The sequence below is a fragment of the Ochotona princeps genome, chromosome 8 (genome assembly GCF_030435755.1).
Source record: "Ochotona princeps isolate mOchPri1 chromosome 8, mOchPri1.hap1, whole genome shotgun sequence".
NCBI lineage: Eukaryota > Metazoa > Chordata > Mammalia > Lagomorpha > Ochotonidae > Ochotona > Ochotona princeps.
In genome coordinates this window covers 15,201,673-15,221,746 of record NC_080839.1, presented here as the reverse complement: position 1 = coordinate 15,221,746, position 20,074 = coordinate 15,201,673, and the positions used below count along the sequence as shown (strand labels likewise).

At 45.3% G+C, this 20,074-nt stretch overlaps 1 protein-coding gene across 1 annotated transcript in view; it reads right to left on the bottom strand.

The window, feature by feature from the left end:
- Positions 1–12,532, bottom strand: part of EIF2AK3 (eukaryotic translation initiation factor 2 alpha kinase 3) — a 69,226-nt gene extending 56,694 nt beyond the window's left edge. Inside the window, exon 1 of the mRNA XM_058667642.1 lies at positions 11,907–12,532. Coding sequence (XP_058523625.1) covers positions 11,907–12,211 — 305 coding nt within the window. The 5' untranslated portion in view covers positions 12,212–12,532. The remainder of the gene's footprint in view (positions 1–11,906) is intronic.
- Positions 12,533–20,074: the final 7,542 nt, after the last annotated feature.

Sequence of the window (20,074 nt, the reverse complement as noted above, 5' to 3'; positions counted from 1 at the left end):
TTTCCTTGTGAATTCTATGTGTAACATATATAACTATGTCCAGATTTTGATCTCCAACAGTCTTCTCACAATTTACAAAAAATCAATACCCCTAGATGACTGTCTTAGTTCTGCACACACATCAGGACTTTCGCCAGGTACTACTGTTCTCTCTGAAACATGGTCCCTCCTTCCCCCTCCTCCCTATACATGGCAGGGTCTCCACAAATACTTGTTGAATGGAAGAGAGTTATACAATTTTTCTAGGAATTTTAAAGTCCTATTTGTCTATTTAATGCACAGGTTTGTGTTTAGTTATGCTCCTGACTAGGGTTCTAAGATACAACTTTCTCTCATCTACTTCCTTTGATGTACAATACACACACATTCAAAGTAAAACCAGTAGCTGCCCCAAGACAAATCAGTTTAAACCAACCCATTTGAAACCTTTCAAAGAGCAGTTAACCTAATGTGTAAATTATTAACTTAGTTTTCAAACTATATATAAGTTCTCATTTTGAACTTCTCAAACAGTAACTCTTACTCTAGTTTGTGAAAACAAAGACTCTCATACAGATTGCAAACCCTAGTAATTTTAGATAGGAAATCCAAAGAAACAGAACCATCCAACCCCCATGCCTATCTAGTAGTCCTCTGATTTTCACATCAATCTACTAAGAGCTGGAATAAGAAAACTGTTTTAGGAGTGGGCATATGGCCTAGCCATTACATGCCTACATCTCATATGCCTGGGTTCTACAGTTACCTCTGGCTCCTGACTCCAGCTGCCTGCTAACTCTGACTCTGGGTTCCTGAGTCATTGGGTTCCTATCCCACATGTGGGAGACTTGACTGAGTTCCTGGCTACAGGATCTTGCCTTTGTCCCTGGCCTAGTCCCAACCATTGCTTGCACTGGAGGAATGGAACAGATGGGAGTGTTCTCTTGCCTTTCTGGCTCTCAAATACACAAATTAAAAAAAAATTGTACATAAAATTACTTTATAATGAAGGGCACAAAAATTCAACCCATTTTAGAAATAAAAACAAGACAATCTAATTAAAAGATCAGGCTCCCAGCTTCAGGTTGATTCAGTTCTAGCTGTTGTGGACATTTGGGGAGTGAACCAACAGATGGAATCTCTCTCTCTCTGTCTCTCTTTCTCTATCTAAATCTGCCTTCCAAGCAAAGCAAAGCAAAGCAAAGCAAAGCAAAGCAAACCCTTCATCCTGTCTTGTGTTTTAAGCTAACTGGGGGGCCCGGCAGCGTGGCCTAGTGGCTAAAGTCCTCGCCTTGAAAGCCCCGGGATCCCATATGGGCGCCGGTTCTAATTCCGGTAGCTCCACTTCCCATCCAGCTCCCTGCTTGTGGCCTGGGAAAGCAGTCGAGGACGGCCCAATGCATTGGGACCCTGCACCCATGGGGGAGACCTGGAAGAGGTTCCAGGTTCCCGGCTTCGGATCGGCGCGTACCGGCCCGTTGAGGCTCACTTGGGGAGTGAATCATCGGACGGAAGATCTTCCTCTCTGTCTCTCCACCTCTGTGTATATCTGGCTGTAATAAAATGAATAAATCTTTAAAAAAAAAAAAAGCTAACTGGGGCTTTCACTGTGGGTTCTTGCCCCAAGTAGGTATCTTTTCTGCCGTATCTAACTCATCAGCACTCTCGGGACAATAAAAAATAAGCAATTCTTCAGATTACCATTCTTAATCATGGCCTGAGAGATGTTCATTGCCATGAGAAAGTTGAGGAAAATATATGTAATATACATTGGGAAACCCATGAAGTCAACAGTCATGGCTGAAAACCAAGTCCTAGGGCTGAATGCAGGGGTAATCAGCTGACAGCAAGAAGGGTTGACTTGTAGAACAAACATTAACAAGGGTGAAAAGCAGGGAGATTATAAGGCTGTTATCACCCCATAAACCACATGCTCTGTTCTGAGGCTTCCATGGACAAGATAAAAAACGATGGAACAAGAAAGATGAAAAGGATCAAAGGAGCTGCAAAGGCAGCAGTTCTGGCAGAGGGATTCAGAGCCTTGAAGTCAGACCTGGGCGCACACCAGCCTGGCTCTCCCCATGGCTCCACTGCATTTGTGTTTTCACACGAAACATGCCTAACTTGCCTATCTGAGTGTAACCCAAATTTGCCTGAGCATAAAAACAATTTGGGTGACTTTTTCAAACTCAGTTGAAGGCTCACAAGGAGTCCCCACCACAAGGGGGTGCAGGTAGCAGAATGATTCTTTAACAAGCACCCCGGGTGGATCTCATGATGACATAGATACTGAATTACTTCATAGGACCGTTTCCTTAGGAAAAACAAACAACAAATAACCTATGATCCAGACAAAGAAGTCATATTTAAACACCTCTGTCAGTGGATGCTTTTACAACATCTCTGTCTCATATCTTGCTATAGTTTATAAAAAAGTTTCACTTTGGATGATTCCACAGCAGGCCCTGTTCCCTTACCTATGATCTAATTCTTCATAAGGACCGCTGTCAGAACCAATCCCCTCATCAGGTTTGTCCCACAGACGCTGCCCAAGCAGTATCAGGTGCTCGTTTTGGATGCTGTCCTTCCCTCTAAGCCACCAACTTCTACACCTTAAAGTCTTAACCTCTACCAAGCAGACATTACTGTGGGCTGATACTGCACAGGCTGTGTCCCCAGCTTCACCTTCGGATACCAGAGTCCCCACATCTACACAGTATTTATGGTCTACCAGCTCCCTCCTTGTCTAGCTGTGCATCTTCAGCAGGACCTGCTTCTTGCTGTCCTTGCTTCTGACTCACAACCTGTCCTTACCTCTCCCACCCTTAACTGCGTTCTCACCCACCCATCACCTAATACTTCAATCTGACATCAGTTCACCTGCTCCTGCAACCTCTACATCTGCACAATAGCCCGTTGCCCTGCAGTTGCTGCAGCTTCTCTTGAGTTTCCGTCTTCATCACCACCGAGTTAGTTGGCTGCAGAACAGATGTGCCTTCTCACTACCTTACAAGGCTTTCTGACGTATATTCCTGTGTCGGATCTCCTTCTCAGCTGTTCTTCCGACAGTTTTGTTCAAGAGATCTGATGGGGGAAGGCATTGTGGTGCAGGTTAAACCACTAGTTGGAATGCCAGAATTCCGATCTGAGTGCCTGGTTCAAGTCCTGGCTCTTCTACTTAGTGATCCAGCATCCTGCTAATGAGACTAAGAGGCAGCAGAAGATGGCCAAAGTGCTTGGGTCCCTGTTACCCACATGGACGATGGAATGGCACTCCTGGCTCTTCCGGCCCGGCCCAGCCCAGCTGTTGTGGGCCTCTGGGGAATGAACCGGAAGATGGAAGATCTCATTCTCTGTGTTTTGCTGTCTCTTTCCTCTCTGTGCCTTTCAAATAAATAAGGAAATCTTTAAGAGGGTGAAATGTGAAATAAAGCTCTGCATTGCTGTGTCCACTGAGGGTCACTCTGCTTGCTGTGAAACATCAGTCGTTCACAATCTAGTTTCAGTGAACTTTCCTAATCTCATTTCCTGCCTCTCTGCCAACCCAGGCCTCTCTCCCCCCACAGCATCAGCACATGCACATACACCCCACTTGTTCATTTCACCCCATCTTCTAAATTATGTGATTTGCCAAATGAAGATGGTTTATCATTAATTTCCCAACTTTAATGGAAAGACTCAACCCCTCAGAAACTCTCCGAGTTTTGGGGAAGAAATAATTATAGTTATTAAATAAGGTCTGATAGAATTCCAGCTCAAAGAAATGCAATTTGTTTTAATTAACTTCCCCCTTATTAATTTCCATCAGGCTACTGGGTTGCGGCTTCATCCCTGCACATCCACAGGAGCGCTGGCCTGGGATCTGTTGTTCTCTGCGCACACACAGCCCCTGTGCTTTCGCTCACTCAGTAATGCCACCCACACTGGCCCTGACACTTCTCACATTCAGGCCTCAAGCGCTGGACACTTCGTACTCTTCATCCACGTCACATGTTTAATTCTTGAACACAACTAGCTTCCTGCCCAACTTGAAGGAAAATACATATCTCTATTCTCAGGCAGAGCTTAAACCCTTAAAATACATAATATATATGTTTGTTGAATGAATAAATCCTGGTGAGGGCAGAAGTATAATTCACGTTCAACAAAAAAGGAAGCCGTGTCTGAAATCCTGCACCAAATGGGTTTAGAACAGGAGGGGAAAGAATTTCGCTTTCCTAATTCTATAATTTTGTCACATAAGTGACAACTACTGTATTGCTATAATATACAGCTTTTAATTTTTCCCAGAAATCTCAAGATGTTATTTATCCTGTGATCGCTCTAATTATGTCCTCAATTTAGCAGAAATGACCTTATGCCACAATGAATACATAATTTCTGCTTGTTCTGCCTTACGTTGCCCAGAACACCTGCCTAGTAACTAGTTATTTGTCATATTCCGATAAGTACATGCTAAATCCCCTCATAAAGTAATTCTAAATGAGTCTTCTCTTCTGTAGAAGCTCCCCACATGCAAGGAAAGAAGCAGGCAACGACAGCACTGCATGGGTGGAATAGATTTTACTCTAAAAACCGCTTATTTTTAAGTTTCTCATTTCCTTTCTTAGGAAGCAAAAACCTCACTAAGCTTAAAATCTGACTTGGCTGACTCAAGTTGGTAAAAGCAAGAATTTTCTCCCCTAACATATGCCCTCACTAACGGAAGCATTCATTCTCATTTTAAGACAAACAAGTACTAATAGGACTTGGCTTCCTAGTCCTCACCTACTAAGTAAACCTTCAAGTAAGTCTCCTTTATTGAACCATATCACAAGACTAGCCATGCCCCAAACCAAAACAAACATAATGTCAAAAATCATTAGCCATATTCCAGTACTCTGACATATCAGCTAGACCTGACTGAAATACTATCTCAGGTTTCAACATTGCAGTTAGATTTTAAAACATTTTTGAAAGCACTTCCTCTATTCTATCCAACATTTTACATTAAAAAAAAAAAACTACTTACAAATAGAACATGGCTTGAAGAAAACCACATAACTTCATCCCCTCATATATTTAAATCTGTGCCTTAAAGTTCCCCCTCAAAATGCTTGAAAATAATCTGCAATAAGGATATATAAGCAGTTCCTCTCTCCCAACAAAACAGAAAAGGAAATGGCGTTTACAGCCAATATTTAGGATGCCTCATTGAAGTTACAGTTCCCAGCAACTGAGAGACAGCTGAGTGCCAACAGCCCCATCATCATACCCAGAGCCCAGGAATCAATGAAGATAAAGATAGTTGCAACAAGGACAATAATCCATCACTCACCCAAAGTACATGGGTACTTCAAAAAGATCATGGGGAAATGTGGAGTTAAAAGAGAGCTTATTTGGTTGCAAACTAGTTTAAAGCATGTCTATCAAGAATCTTCAAAAAGTTCATGGAAAACACGTCAGCCATTCCCAGACCATAGCACCCGACAGTTCACATGAGTCAGGTCTGGGGGTGGGCCAGGCTAGACGAGGATGTGGCATGTGCCAGTGAGAGCTAGAATGGGTATAGCCCAGTTGGGCTAGGCTGCAGGGCCCAATGGCACAGTAAGATCCAGGGTTGGGAGTAGGCCTGGAAAGGGAACTTGGGGAACTTTCCTGCTACATCATAGCTCCCGCTAGTGAGTTCAAGAGCCAGAACTGAGGCCAGGGCAGGGCAGGCCAGACCAGGCTAGAGTACCCACTGGCATATATGTGGGCTGGGTCTTTGGGCAGGCTGGGCTGGGCCAGTCTGCAGCACATGTTAGCATGAGCAAACGCCAGGACAGGGTGGAGGCCAGGATGGTTTGGGCTGTAAAACCCACCAGTTCACATGAGGGCTGGGAATTAGAGTGGGCTAGGTTGGGCTAAGCTGCTGTAACCACCAGTGAGAAGGAGGGTCATGCCAGACTGGGCCACAGAACATGCCAACATGTGCAAGACCCAGATCTGGGAGTGGGTCTGGTAGGGGAACATCAGGAACTGCCCTACTAAGCTGCTGCTTCTACTGGTGAGCTTGAGAGCTGGGGCTGAGAGCAGGCCAGGCTGGGCTAAACTGCAGCACCCACTGGCATGTGTGAGAGCCAGAATGAGTGTGGGTTGACCAGGCTATGCCATAGCATCAGTAGACAAGTGCCAGGACCAAGTGCAAGTCATATCAGGCTGGACTGCAATATCCCTTGGCAGGTGCAAGATCGAGGGCTGGATGTGGCCAGATAAGGAAACCTTGGGCATTCCCCTGCTGGGCTGAAGACAGGCCAGGCTGGTCAAGGTGGCAGCACCTGTCAGCATATATGTGGGTCAGGTCTGGAGGCGGGTCTGGCTGAACAAGACAATAGCACACATGGGTGTACATGAGAGCAGGATGGGATGTGGGATGGCCCAGGCTAGACCACAGCACATGCCAGCATGTACAGGGGCTGAGGCTGGAAGTAGGTCTGGTGGTGGTGGTTGGGGGTCACCCCAACTAGACTACAGTGCCTGCTGGTGTGCATGAACACCAGTCTGTGGGGGGCTGGACTGGGACAAATGGTAGCATTTGTCATTTCATATGGGATGGAGTTGGGACAGGAACTGACCAGGTAGCTCCATCCACTGTTATGTGCATTGGCTGGTGCAGGTGATGGACCAAACCTAATCCTGCACTGAGCTGATGCACAGGAGAGTCAAGTCTGAGGTTTCTTTCTTTCTTTCTTTAATTCTTCATGTACATATATTTTTTATTGGAAAGTCAGATAAACAGAGAGGAGGAGAGACAGAGAGGAAGATCTTCCGTCCACTGGTTCACTCCTCAAGTGGCCACAACAGCTGTAGCTGAGTTGATTCAAAGCCAGGAGCCTGGGGCCTCTTCCAGGTCTCCCATGCGGGTGCAGGGTCCCAAAGCTATGAGCCATCCTTGATTGCTTTCCCAGGCCACAAGCAGGGAGCTCGATGGGGCCACCAGGATTAGAACTGGCACCCATATGGGATCCCAATGCATGCAAGGCAAGGATTTTAGCCTCTAGGCTACCGTACTGGGCTCCAGGTGAGGTTTCTCAAGGGACTCCCCAACTAGATCAACGGACTCAATCCCCAGCCACAGAAAAATTCACAAAGTATGTGGCCTGACCTTGGAGTTCATGTGTAGGTACTGAGCATCTTCAGTTGCAATGCACAGCATCCCTAAATGCTCATGGGGGACATGACAGGCAGCTCATCCAAGCCAGCAGGGGATGCTAACTGCCTTGGTGTCGGACAACGCTCCTGGCCAAGCTTTGCAGCAAGTGTCTGGGTCTGTGGATGCACTAAAGTAGACTTGGTTAACCAGCAGACCTTGGAAAAATTTTCTCAATCCTAGACAGTGAAGCCAACAACGCCTTAGAACCATCAGGACATTGCGATATTTCTTGCCACCTTGGGGTCTTTAAGGCATCATCAAATGACTGTTCCCCATCCCAGGATGCTGATGTAGCTTAACAGCAAGGAGCAACTCCCTCCATATTGTGTGCCCTCTTCCCTGCGCCCCCAAGCAGATCATGAGAACAAAAAGAACTGAAAAGTTTGTCCCACCAACGTTCCTCCATATCTTGACCTTCCCCACCCTAATCTGAGGCGCAAATGGGCATGGATCCCTCTCAACTATGTAAACAATATTAAAAAGAAAATGTATTTTTTTAAGTGGCCATTCAGCCTAGCAGTTAGGAAGTTCATATCCCACACTGGAGTATCTGGATGAGGTCAATTCCTTGCTCTAACTCCTGACTCCAGTTTCCTGACAATCCAGACGCTGGAAGGTTCCAGTAATTGGGTCCCTGCCATCTACATGGCAGGCTAGGACTGCATTTCTAGGTCCAGTACAGTTCCAATCCTGGCCCCAGCCTAAGCTTCAGCTACTGCGGGCATTTGAGTGAGTAAACCAAATAAAAGTTGTTTCTCAGTTAAAAAAATTTAATTTAAACAATGTTATTTAAAAACGCAGTAGTTTCAATACGTTTGGCAGCAAAATAAATGAATGTTTCAATTCAATTTTCCCACAATCTTTTTAAAGTATTCTTGGATGTTTATTTTAAGACTCGCTTTGAAAGTTATGTTTTAAAATTTGATTTTTTTTTAGTTAAGTCTGGAGTAGGAAAGGTGGCAGGACTAGGTAACCAGGCCATTTTCAACACATCAGACTAGTGTGGGAAAGGACAGAGAAGGGAAAGGGGAAAATAATCAAAACATCTCACATTGCAAAGTATTTTCATGTTGCCTCAATCAAAAAAATTCAGTTCCAGATGCACAAACTGAAGAAGTACTCAGTAATACTTCCGGCAGAGAGGGAGTGCAGAAGAAAAAGAAACATATACTTTGCAAATCAGAGTGACAGCCAAAATTAGTTGTTGACAAGATCTGAAGCTGTCAGCACGTTCTCAATGGGAAGATGCCCACTCTCCCATAAGAACCCCAATTTGTGATCTGCTGTTTGTTCTGAAATCAGAAAATTGTTAGTTTATACAATATGTCTACATCCAGGATACACAAGGGTAAAATGAGGCTTTCTTCCTAACTTTTTGTAGTGACATCCCATTTAAATTTCAATGAAGTGTAATGTTTAACAGAAAAAAACACAAGCAGGACTGTTAACCTGCGAGTTGATTTAAGCTACTTTTTTTCTGGTTGGTGGAGGAGGGGGAATTAGTCTAGTTACTCCATCCCCTGCTTTGAGATGTATGTGGAAAGAAAACCAAAGGAGAGCTGAACATTCCAACGCACAGGGGAAACAACAACAAAAAAGAAACAAAAAAAACCCAAAACAGTGGGTTTATCTTGCTTATTTAACACCAAAGAAAACATGCAAAAACAGTTTAATTTTGACCTCCCTCTTTCTTAGTTTTGTAAGGGGCCTTGTTCCTCACAGCTGTTTGTACTAAACGCTTGGTTAATTCAGATCTCTTCCCCTAGTGCCCCCTCTTAACACCGACAGCATACTGGTCTATTATAGAACTGACTTTCTGGGTTTTTGTTACTTTTTTTTTAAAGAGCACTTAAAAGACACTTTGATAAAATTTGCATATTTCTTTCCTGTCAACTATCAATCTATTCACCCAAGGCGTTTTACAAAGGTTCCCTAGTATCTTAAGTTCACACACTACCAAGCAGACCTCAACCCTATACCAGGTTCTATATCAAAGACGACTTAACTCTTCAGGGCAAGGTGCCTCTATTTGTTCTATTTGCCTCTATTTCCTGATTCCAAGAAAGTGGTCCTCCTGCCTGCTAAGTAATCTCCAACTGCCTGCACCTCATCGATGCCTTTCATCTTCAACATGTCTGTACAGGCTGCTGCTTCTGGTCTGTTATGATCACAAGTCCCTCTAAACACTGCCTTCCCGCAGTGAGGAGAGGAGGCAGAGGGGCAGGAGGGGATGACTCATTCTCCTCTGGTGATATATTTCCCCTGCTACTTTACTTCCTTAAGTGTATTGTTCATAAACAAACCTCTCCTTCCTCTCAGGGCTCCTCCTCTAGCTCCAACCTGCTCTAATGTATTTCTCCCTCCTTTGCCATCTTTCCCTAAAATGTAAGGCATTTCCTGGGCTTTTCTCATAAGCCCATTTTCTCATAACTTCAGCTTTTCTCCCTGGTCCTAATTCAGTGCCAGTCACTCTGGTCCACCTGCCTACACATTGTCTCCCTCTGGGTAACTTCAGGGCCACTCTATGTGACCCACATTCTTTATCTTTTCGCCTCAGCTCTTCTAAACCTCTTGATGTTTCTATGTGTTCTGTATTTCATGGCCATGAAGTTGCAATTTTTGGAAGTGCCAAATGGAGAAGGATTTGATTCACTTGCCAGGCATCAGGATTTCGCCTCAAGCATCTCTTCACTCTGTCTCTCTGGTTCTACAGCCTCAACCGCGAAGCCCTCCACTGAACTGCTGCAATAACTCTCCTGTTTTCCTTACCTCAAGTTTTCAGTTCACACCTGTGCTAGGGAAATAGCCCTTGGGCATCATTTTCATCAGGCCCGGCATTCAAGATACTCCACATTTCTCCAACTTTAACATGCGTGTGAATCACATGATGATCTTGTTCCAAAGCAAAGTCACAGACACAGAGAAATGAACACAGAGGGGTGAAAAAAGTTCTCTAGACATAACTTCCAGCCTCTGAGCCTCTTGCTGCTTCCTCAAGTTCAAGTCCACCAGAATGCCACCCACTGCTTCTGCCACAGGCTTCCCTGACATTCTCGTCTACCCCACACCACAAAAACTTGTACTCCGTGCAGCTTCTGCTATGTGATGTGACTACAGGTGTCCTCACTGTTAGCACACTTGTCCCAAACCAGGGACTCCCTGTCAAACTTCTAAGCCTGGGCCACTGCCAGCACTGGAAAGTACCTGCTGATACGGATTTGTATCCTAACAAAAGCAAACTATCTTCCGACATGCAACTTACTTTAAGTAGGTGCTTTGAAGATTTTGCTTAGATCAACAAAAGCACTCCTCCAGGAGAACCCATGTATCAGCCGACTTCAGAAAACTTTATTAAAAGTTTACACTTAAAAAAATCGTAACATATTGGGGTGGTGTCATAGCATATCACAGTAATCCTCTGCCTACAAGTGCCAGCATTCCATATAGGCATTGGTTTGTGTCCCAGCTGCTCTATTTCCCATTCAGTTCCCTGCTTACGGCCTGGGAAAGCTTTGTCCTCGGGAGGCCAAGAGGCCAGAAAGAAGCTCCTGGCTCCCAGCTTCAAATCAGCTCAGCTCTGGCTGTTGGGGCCATCTGGGAAGTGAACTAGTGGATGGAAGATCTTTCTGTCTTGCCCTCTCTCTCTTTGCAACTCTTTCTTTAATATCCTTTCATGTACACATTTTAAAAATTGTAACACACATTCAAATGATACCTGGTGAACTTCAGTATGTATCCTGGTAGTTTCAACATATGCTAGATCAAGATTCTGATAGTTCATTGAAAAGCTAGTCTAACCTACTATGATCTAGTAATTAGTGCCTCACAGACTCACAATACTTTCTAAACCAGATTCTAACCCTTCCTGATCTAATTTGCCTATCGTAGCTTTTATGTGTCCATTGGCTCAATGAAGGCATTACTCTCTCTTAGAATGTTCTATGACTGGCTGTGTACAAATACTTCACCATTAATCTGCCCTACATTCGAGTCTACATTTTGAGCAGTGCTTGACAAAATGATGCACCTAGTGGGAAAGTTATGACACGATGATACTTTTTATCCTAAATGTTTACACAGTAAACTTTTTAAATATCAGATCACTGCCAACATCCTAGAACCTCACCATAGTTCTTGAACTTCAGTGTGTTCCAGAATCTGCCCCAGAAGGCTCATTAATCGTGCAGATCTCCAGGCTTTTACTTAAAGAAAGTCAAATTCAGAAACATGCAGGGTGTGGCCTGGTCATTTAACTGTATATTTAACCCACATCCCCAGGTGATTCTGAAGCAGGTGTTCCGCAGATCTCAATTAGAAACACTGTGTCAACTCTCATCCAGGGGCATCACCGACTGGTCGGAAAGAAAACGTAAGCATCTCTTTCCCAAGCCCTTTATGTAAACAGCGTAATTTCCTTACGCCAATCACAGGGGGTGACTAGTGTAAGGAAATTACAGAGGCCAAGGGTCCTCGGAGAACGAATAAACATAAATAACCGCGCAGCAGTGACTTGCAACCTCTGCGCTCCATTCTCCGAGCATCCCCCCTACACTGCCAGGATGCTGCGTACTCTTCTGCGAGCCAGGACCCGAGTGTCCGGCCCCTGGCTGGGCAAGCCCCGTGCTAGCCCCTGGCCGCCAGCTGACATCCGCTGCAGGGTGGAAGTCCACTCTGGATCCTTGGTCACAGGCTACCCCTAACCCCGAATAGCGGGTCTCCAATTGGTAAACAAGCCCCTCGCGGGCCGACTCACCTGCCTGGCGATCGCAGCTCAGCCTCGTCGTCGGGGCCAGGCCCCCGCGGCTCCGGCTCGCCCGTAGTCGCAGGGAGCGCCTCGGCGTCCTCCACCGTCACCTCGGCCCCGGCCACGGCCCCGGCCGCCGGCATTCGCGCGGCCGACGTGGGAGCGGCCGCGGCCCCCAGGCCGAACGCAGCGTTCGTTCTGGGCGCGGGCAGGTCCCGGACACGCCCCGCGGCCCCGGTGCCCACGGTCAGCGCCAGCAGCAGGGGCAGCAGCAGCGCCCTCACCAGCGACCCCGGGCGCACGGCGCGCTCCATCAGCGGCCCGCCCCGCGCGCGGACATGGGGACGCAGCCGCCGCCGGCCGCCCCTCGGAGCCTCCGACCTGGGCAGGAATGCGCTAGGGACCTCGCTGCCGCCCGGATGGCCTGGACAGCCACTCGAGTTCCCTCAGCCACGTCTCAGCCCAGCCTCCGCCGCCGCCACCTGAGTGACAGCCTCCCTCCGACATCACCCATTGAGCAAACTTTCCGCGCTTCTGTCCTCCGATTGGCTGCAGCCCTTGCCAATCCCGGGCCCCCGCTGGGCCTATCGGCTTTCCCTGGTTGTCCACATCACGCTCACCAATCAAATCATACTTTTATCCCTCCAGGCCTGACCCTCTTCCGGACGCAGTTACCAATGAGTAAATCCCCTCCCCACTTCTTTTTTATCTGATTGGCGAGCCTCACAGGTTCCAGAATAACCTTTCCTGGAGCGGATTGGCATTCTTGGCGGCTAGTCCCACCCCTCCAAACGAGGCGCTGACGAAGACTTGGAAATCATTGGTGAAAGTGGATGCCCCTCAGTGGGCTGAGCTAGCTGCTTTCTGATTGGTTGGAAGCGGCCCTTAATACGTGGCGGATTCTGACTGTGAAGAGTCGTGTCCCTGGAGAAAGGAGGAGTGGGAGGTCTGTCCCTGGTGGCGGGGAGGCGGCCGACCTTAAAGGAGCTGCTGCGCTGGCTCTTCCAAGGCCAAGCCAAGCGGCCGAGCAAGTCGTGTGGTCCCAGAAGTGGATGAAAGGGGGCAGGGCGCTGTAGGAAATCGGGGTCCTTGGGGGGCGCGATGGTGGGACAGGTGATGTGGCTTGTTAGCTCGAGATGGCAGTGGACGCCCCCTACCTCCTTCTGAATGGGAAGGAGCCCAGACCCGGGGGATGTTACGTCATCTGTGGCCACAAGGCTAGTTGGTAACAGAACCCTGACCTCACTCCATCTGCCTGCACTTCTCTATGGGGCTGCAGAAGGTCCACGTGGAACAGAGCTGCCTGTTCAGTCAAGGCTCTTTGGACTTCCTTTACATGTTCAGGACACCGGAGGATTTCCGAGATGAGTGAAGCCCTAAGAAGTTGCCTCCTTCAGGAATGGGGACATGATACAGAATAGTAACAAAAACAGAAGGACTAGAAATCTGCCAGCCCATCCGCACTCTGTACTGAGAGTGGAGAAGATGGCTGTGCCTGGGCTCCGTACCTGGGCCCAGCTTCCTGAAATGTGGGCCCTGAGGGGTGGCAGCTGTAACTCAGATAATTGGGTGCCTGGCCATTTAAAGAGTGATCCAGTGGATAGGAACTTACTTGTTCTTTATTTCTCTCTCAGGTAATATAAAATTAAATCTATACTTTAAAGATGTTGTCAATTTCTGTGTATACTCAGAGTATCCCCCCTTGTACATACACACATTCTTAATTTATCCCATCCAAAAACAAATCACATTCACCCCCCACTTCTCACATCCTGCCCTGAGCTCCTATGATATTACTTTGGTCTTGTGTTCAATAAAACTCAACAGAGCTGGAAATTGTCTTCAATTCCTCTTGCACACCGTTGCTAAATTGCTGAATTCAATGGATGATTCAGTCTTCATCTTAACTATACGTAACTCTAGGAACCCAGTATTTTCTGAATGATATACTTTACGCTAGTTTTCATGTTTACATATCATAGCCCTCAAATAGGCTCCCCATTCACTTGAGGGGTTCAGTTACTATTTTTCTTGCCTGAGAAGCTCTGCTGGATGGCCATAACAAATACCACACACTGGGTGGCTTAACAGAAATTTGTTGTCTTATGGTTCAAGGGCCCGGAAAGCCAAGATCAAGGTGCCAACAAGACTGGGTTCTCCTGGGGCATCTCTGTCTCTGAGCTTTTCACACAGATATTCTGTGCACCTGCTGCCTATGGTGTCACTTCCTCTTATTAGGATCCAATCATATTGGATTAGGGCTCCACCATGGTGACCTCATCTTGATGTCATTATCTTTCTAGAGATTTGATTTACACTCTGGGGTAGTGGGAGTTGGGACTTACACCAGGTGTTCCCTTCCCTCACTGCATGCAAGACTTGGTCATCTTCCTGCTGAAGTTCCTCCTGGCCACCTTATGTAATTAGAATCTGAACCAGAATCTGAACCACTTTGTTTCCTTTGCTTCTCCCCTATTTTATTTCTATACTTAGCCCTTTAGTACTATGTGCATTTTATTTTATTTACTATGTATCTCCCTTCACTCAGATATAAGTTATGTGAAGACAGGCTCAGTGATAGATTCCAACAGTTTAACATGGTGTAAGATGTTTCATGTTCACTTGTTGAATGAGTGGATGGATGAAGGACTGGGTCCCTGAGGACACAGCCAAATGGGAAGGAAGAGATAGAAGTTGAGAGATGGCTGATTACGGAAGCAAGATTCAAGAGCTGCAATAGGGAAGGAACAATTATGTCTTCTACGATGAGAGAAATTAGGAGGTACTGGAACGAGGAGAAAAAGGTGACACAGCTCAAGCCAGTTGACCACTATCTACTAAACAAAACAAGGAATAAATTTATCTTGACTAAGTAAGGAATTATAATATTATAACATAATATTATAATAGGAGAGTGTCAGCAAATTAATACAAGATAAAAAATAGTTATTGACTTCTTGTATTGACCCATCTGATGTCATTTAGTGTGTATATCCTACTTGATCTGTTCTTCGTGGGTTTGTGACTTTTTCAGAAAAATGACATGAACAGATTTCTGGTGCCACCTGTTACTGATGTGAAACTTTTACTAATTCATGTTAATTTCCAGGGGTTATCACATGGTCATTTGCATATAATTGTGAATTAAAACGTGAGCAAAGGGATTGATGTAATGACTCAATTGATTAATCCTCTCCTTACAAGTGCCAGGATCCCATATGGGCACCAGTTTGTGTACCAGCTGCTCCACTTCCCATCCAGCTCCCTGCTTGTGGCCTGGGAAAGCAGTCAAGGACAGCCCAATGCTTTGGGACCCTGCACCCGTGTGGGAGACCCAGAAGAGGTTCCAGGTTCCTGGCTTCGGATTGGCGCGCACTGGCCGTTGCGGCTCACTTGGGGAGTGAATCATCAGATGGAAGGTCTTCCTCTCTGTCTCTCCTCCTCTCTGTATATCTGACTTTGCAATAAAAATAAATAAATCTTAAAAAAATATATAAAGGCAAATTTACAGAGAGAGAAGAAGAAACGCAGAGAGAGAGAAATCTTCAATCCACTGGTTCACCCCTCAAATGGCCACAACAGCTGAAGCTGGGCTGATCTGAAGCCAGGAACCAGGAACTTCTTCTGGGTTTCCCACATGGGTGCAGGGTCCCAAGGCTTTGGCTCATTTTCCACTGCTCTCCCAGGCTACAAGCAGGGGGCTGGATTGGAACCAAAGTAGCCAGAACTCAAACCTGTGCCCATACTGGATACTAGCACTGCAGAAGGAGGCTTAATGAAGATAGTCCCAAATTAGGTGAAAATGTTTCCTTCCGGGGGGGGGGGGAGGCGTCTGTATATTTTTTGTCTTAAAAAAATATTAATTTCTATTGGAAATGTAGAGAGACAGAGAGTTAGAGACAGATGTCTCCCATGTGCTGATTCAGATGCCTACAAAGCTCTTCAAATGCCTACAACGGGCCGAAGCCAGGGGCCATGAGTCTCTCATATGAATGGCAGGGTTCCAGGATCTTCTACTTTTCCCAAGCCATTAGCAGGGAGCTGGATCAGAAGTGGAGCCCTTTAGGACACAAGCTGGTACCCATATGGCATTCCGCATCACAGGCAGAAGCTTTATCTGGTGTACCAGTCCTGGTCATTATATTTTTAACAGTTATCAAGCACAAAATAAAATTATTGAGATGACAATGTTTTATTTTGATGATTTTTTAAAAAAAGATTTATTTAATTATTATTGAAAGTCAGAATTATAGAGAGAGAAAGCAAGCTCCTGTCGATCATATTTTCAATACAGATTACCATTAGATGACTTGCAGATGTAGCCAAACTCCCTAGGCAAATAAGATGTTACAGTGCAGCAATTCACAAAAGGGAATGAAAGTACAGAGAAGGAAGGAAGAAGGCAGCAACCTAGGTGACGTCCAGGAAGACTGTACACCCATAGTACTCAGCCTGCAGAGCTAGTGTACAAACTGCTTGCTGTGAATGCTTTGGGTGTGTTTCTCATTGAACACCTGATCCGGCAAGATCATCATAAAGTTTGTTCTTGCCTGTAACTCCTGAGACTGGGTCCACCTCTTTAGTGAACAGCTGAGGATATTTCCCACAGAAAGAGACAAAAATAGATATCTTGCATTTGCTGGTTCACTCTTCACATGGCCACAATGCCAGGGCTAGGCCAGCCTGAAACCAGAGGCTTCCCCTGGGTCTCCCACGTGGATGACAGAGCCCCAAGCAGTTGGGCCATCATCTGCTGCGTTTTCCAGGCCTCTAGAAGAAAGCTGGATTGAAAGTAAAGCAGCTGGGACCTGAACTGGTCTTACAGACCTTAGCTTTACCCATTACAGCCCACTTCAATAATTTTGTAAACTCCCTATAATTATAGCATCATCCGGCTCATTTTTTTTGGCATATCAAACACCAAGAATGGGTTTGTTTCTAGCACTGTAAAAAAAATTTCCATTCCTTCTAAATAAACACCTAAGGACTGAGATCCTTTAAGAGCCAGTCTCTTGCAATGGCTCATGTAAGAAAACATGGTGAGAGAATCAAACTCTTGTACCGCAGGTAGCTTTGTAAGTAGGGCATGTTGACAAGAAATTGTATCTTAGCTGTCAAGTGTTGTTTCTGATCTCAGAGTAGTGCCCCACTTTTATTCAATTGTCGTATGTTGGGCAGCTGTCTCCAGCTCTGGCTTAGTGCCTTGTTTTAGGACCAATATCCCACTGAGGTTTACTATAAACATAGATTAAAAATAATTTTTTGAAACCATCAGAATTCAACCAAGTTATCCAGGACTTGAGGGACTAAGAACGAAAAAGAAAAAAAAGAAGAAGAAGAAAAAGCAATTACACCAGGAAAACACCTCCCACTGTTTTCCCCCAAAAGCATTTGTTGAATGATGAAATAGACCTAAAGGGTCTCCAAGTACACAAAAAGGCATACTTGGAGAGCTTTTAGGTTGCTTCATTAGGTTCCAGGAACAAAACTTGGAGTTCAGGGCAAGCAGGAGAGCCAGGATCTGAAGAGCTTATATCCGAGAAAAGACAATTGATGATGAAAAGCGAGGCTGACATTCTACCCTACTTTTTCTGCCAAAGTATTTGCTGATTTGTAAACCATACAAGTAAGATCAGAAACTTGAATAGAAAGGGGCAGACAAGAGTGAAATAAGAAGTGAAACAGTTATATTGTACTAAGCTTGGAGATCACGGGGCAGGTGTTTTGTACAGTATGTTAAGTTGCCAGTTGGGATGAGCGTATCTTCTATGAGCACCTGAGACAAGTGCTGCCTTCTTGTCTAACTTCCTGTTAATGCACCTGGGGGGCAGCAGATGACGGCTCAAGCACTTGGATTGTGCTACCCATGGGGGAGATGTCCAGGTAGAGTTCCAGGCTTCTGGCTTCTGACTGGTCCAGCCTTAGCCAAGCATTTGAAGAGTGAACCAGCAGACAAACTGTCTGCCATATATATATATGGCATATAAATATACATATTTAATGTTTAATGATACAGTTCCTTAGGAACCAGGATTCCCTCTTCCACTCTTTCCATTTCCCCCCTTCCACTGCTCTCTCCCCATGTTATTATGATAATATAGTCTCTCTGCCTTTTAAATAAATACACAAATAGATAAATAAAGGGACAGTCCTGAAATGAACTCAGAACTCTACAAAAATATCTGCAGGCTGGACAAACAGTGGAGGATGGTCCAAAGCTTTGAAACCCTACCATGTGGGAGACCTGGAAGAAGCTCCTGACTCCTGTTGTTTCAGATCAGCTTCAGCTCCAACTGTTGTGCTCACCTGGGGAGTGAACCTACAGATGAAAAATCTTTCTTTGTCTCTTCTTCTCTCTGTAAATCGAATCTGCCCTTCCAAGAAAAGAAAAGAAATGCCAATACAGGGCCTAGTGCGGAGGACTAGCGGCTAAAGTCTTCACCTTGAATGTGCCAAGATCCCACATGGGTACCAGTTCTATTCCTGACAGCCCCGCTTCCCATCCAGCTCCCTGCTTGTGGTCTGGGAAAGCAGTCGAGGGAGGTCCAAAGCCTTAGGATCCTGCACTTGCGTGGGAGACCTGGAAGAAGTTCCTGGCTCCTGGCTTCGGATTTGCACAGCTCTGGCCATTTCAGTCACTTGAGGAGTGAATCATCTGACGGCAGCTTCTTTTTGGGATAATGAAAATGTTCTTAAATTAGGTGGTAATCATACAACTATAAGGATACACTAAAAATTCCTGAACTGTACTTTGTAAAAGAGTAAATTTTATATTTTGCAAAATATAGCTCAATAAGGGTATTGCTTAATTAGAATAAGAAATAAATTAGTTGAAGTTAAAGATTTAATATATGGGTTTAACAACATAAGAGAGAATTGGGGAACTGCAATAATTCTCAGGGAAAAGTTTCCAAATTGAATCACTAAAAGGAAATACAAGAGAACTAGAGAAAGAAGAAGAAAAGGAGGAGGAGGAGGAGGAGGCGGAACGAGAAGAAGAAGAGGAAGAAGGAAATAGTGCAAAAGTTCAACACCTGACAATTGTAAGGGCTTCCAGCAGCACATGTAATACCTGAACAAATATGAGAATTGACAGACATTTGTACCAGAAAGAAACTTCATGACACAGACGGAAAGATTTTTTGACTCTTCCCAGGCAACTTGCATACAAGAAAGCAAGATAGGGCCCCGCAGCGTGGCCTAGCAGCTAAAGTCCTCGCCTTGAACACCCTGGGATCCCATATGGGTGTCGGTTCTAATCCCGGCAGCTCCACTTTCTTTTCTTTCTTTTTTTTTTTTTTATTGTATTGTTGTTGACAATCTTTACATAGTTAATTGCGGTTTAAAAAAAATGGTTTGGGGGTATAGGGAAGTGGGTAATACTATTATGTCCATATTGTTTCCATCATGTATCTGAGGTAAAGGGGGATATTGAGGGAGAAGCCCCACTCGGTTTCCCGCCCACCCCAAGTCCCGGATGTGGGGCATGCTCTGAGATATGTGCTCAAGTGGTTTTAATAGTTCTCCAGTTATGAATCGCTTTGGCAGCTCCACTTTCAATCCAGCTCCCTGCTTGTGGCTTGGGAAAGCAGTTGAAGATGGCCCAATGCTTTGGGATCCTGCACCCGCGTGGGAGACCCGGAAGAGGTTCCTGGCTCCTGGCTCCAGATCGGCACAGCACCGACTGTTGTGTTCACTTGGAGAGTGAATTATCGTACGGAAGATCTTCCTCTCTATCTCTCCTCTCTGTATATCTGACTTTGTAATAAAAAAATTTTAAAAAAAGAAAGCAAGATAAAAGCAACCCCTATGTTGACCTATCATAGAGAAATTAATAATAAATAACTAAATAATAATAAAAATAGAGCAAAATCCTGTGCCAAATCCCTGTTGCTTAGTTTTTTCATAATATATTTTTATGATTCTTTTTGTAAAGATTTATTTTTATTTAATTGACAGATGGTGTTACAGAGAGAGAGGGAGACAGAAAATCTTCTATCTGCTGATTTACTCCCCAAATGGCTACAATAGCCAGGGTTGGGCCAGACCAAAGCCAGTTGACAGGAGCTTCTTCTGGGTCTCCCACATGGGAGCAAGGGCCTGAAAGCCAGTTGACAGGAGCTTCTTCACATGGGAGCGGTGGTCCAAGGGCTTGGACCACCTCCTCCTCCTCCTTC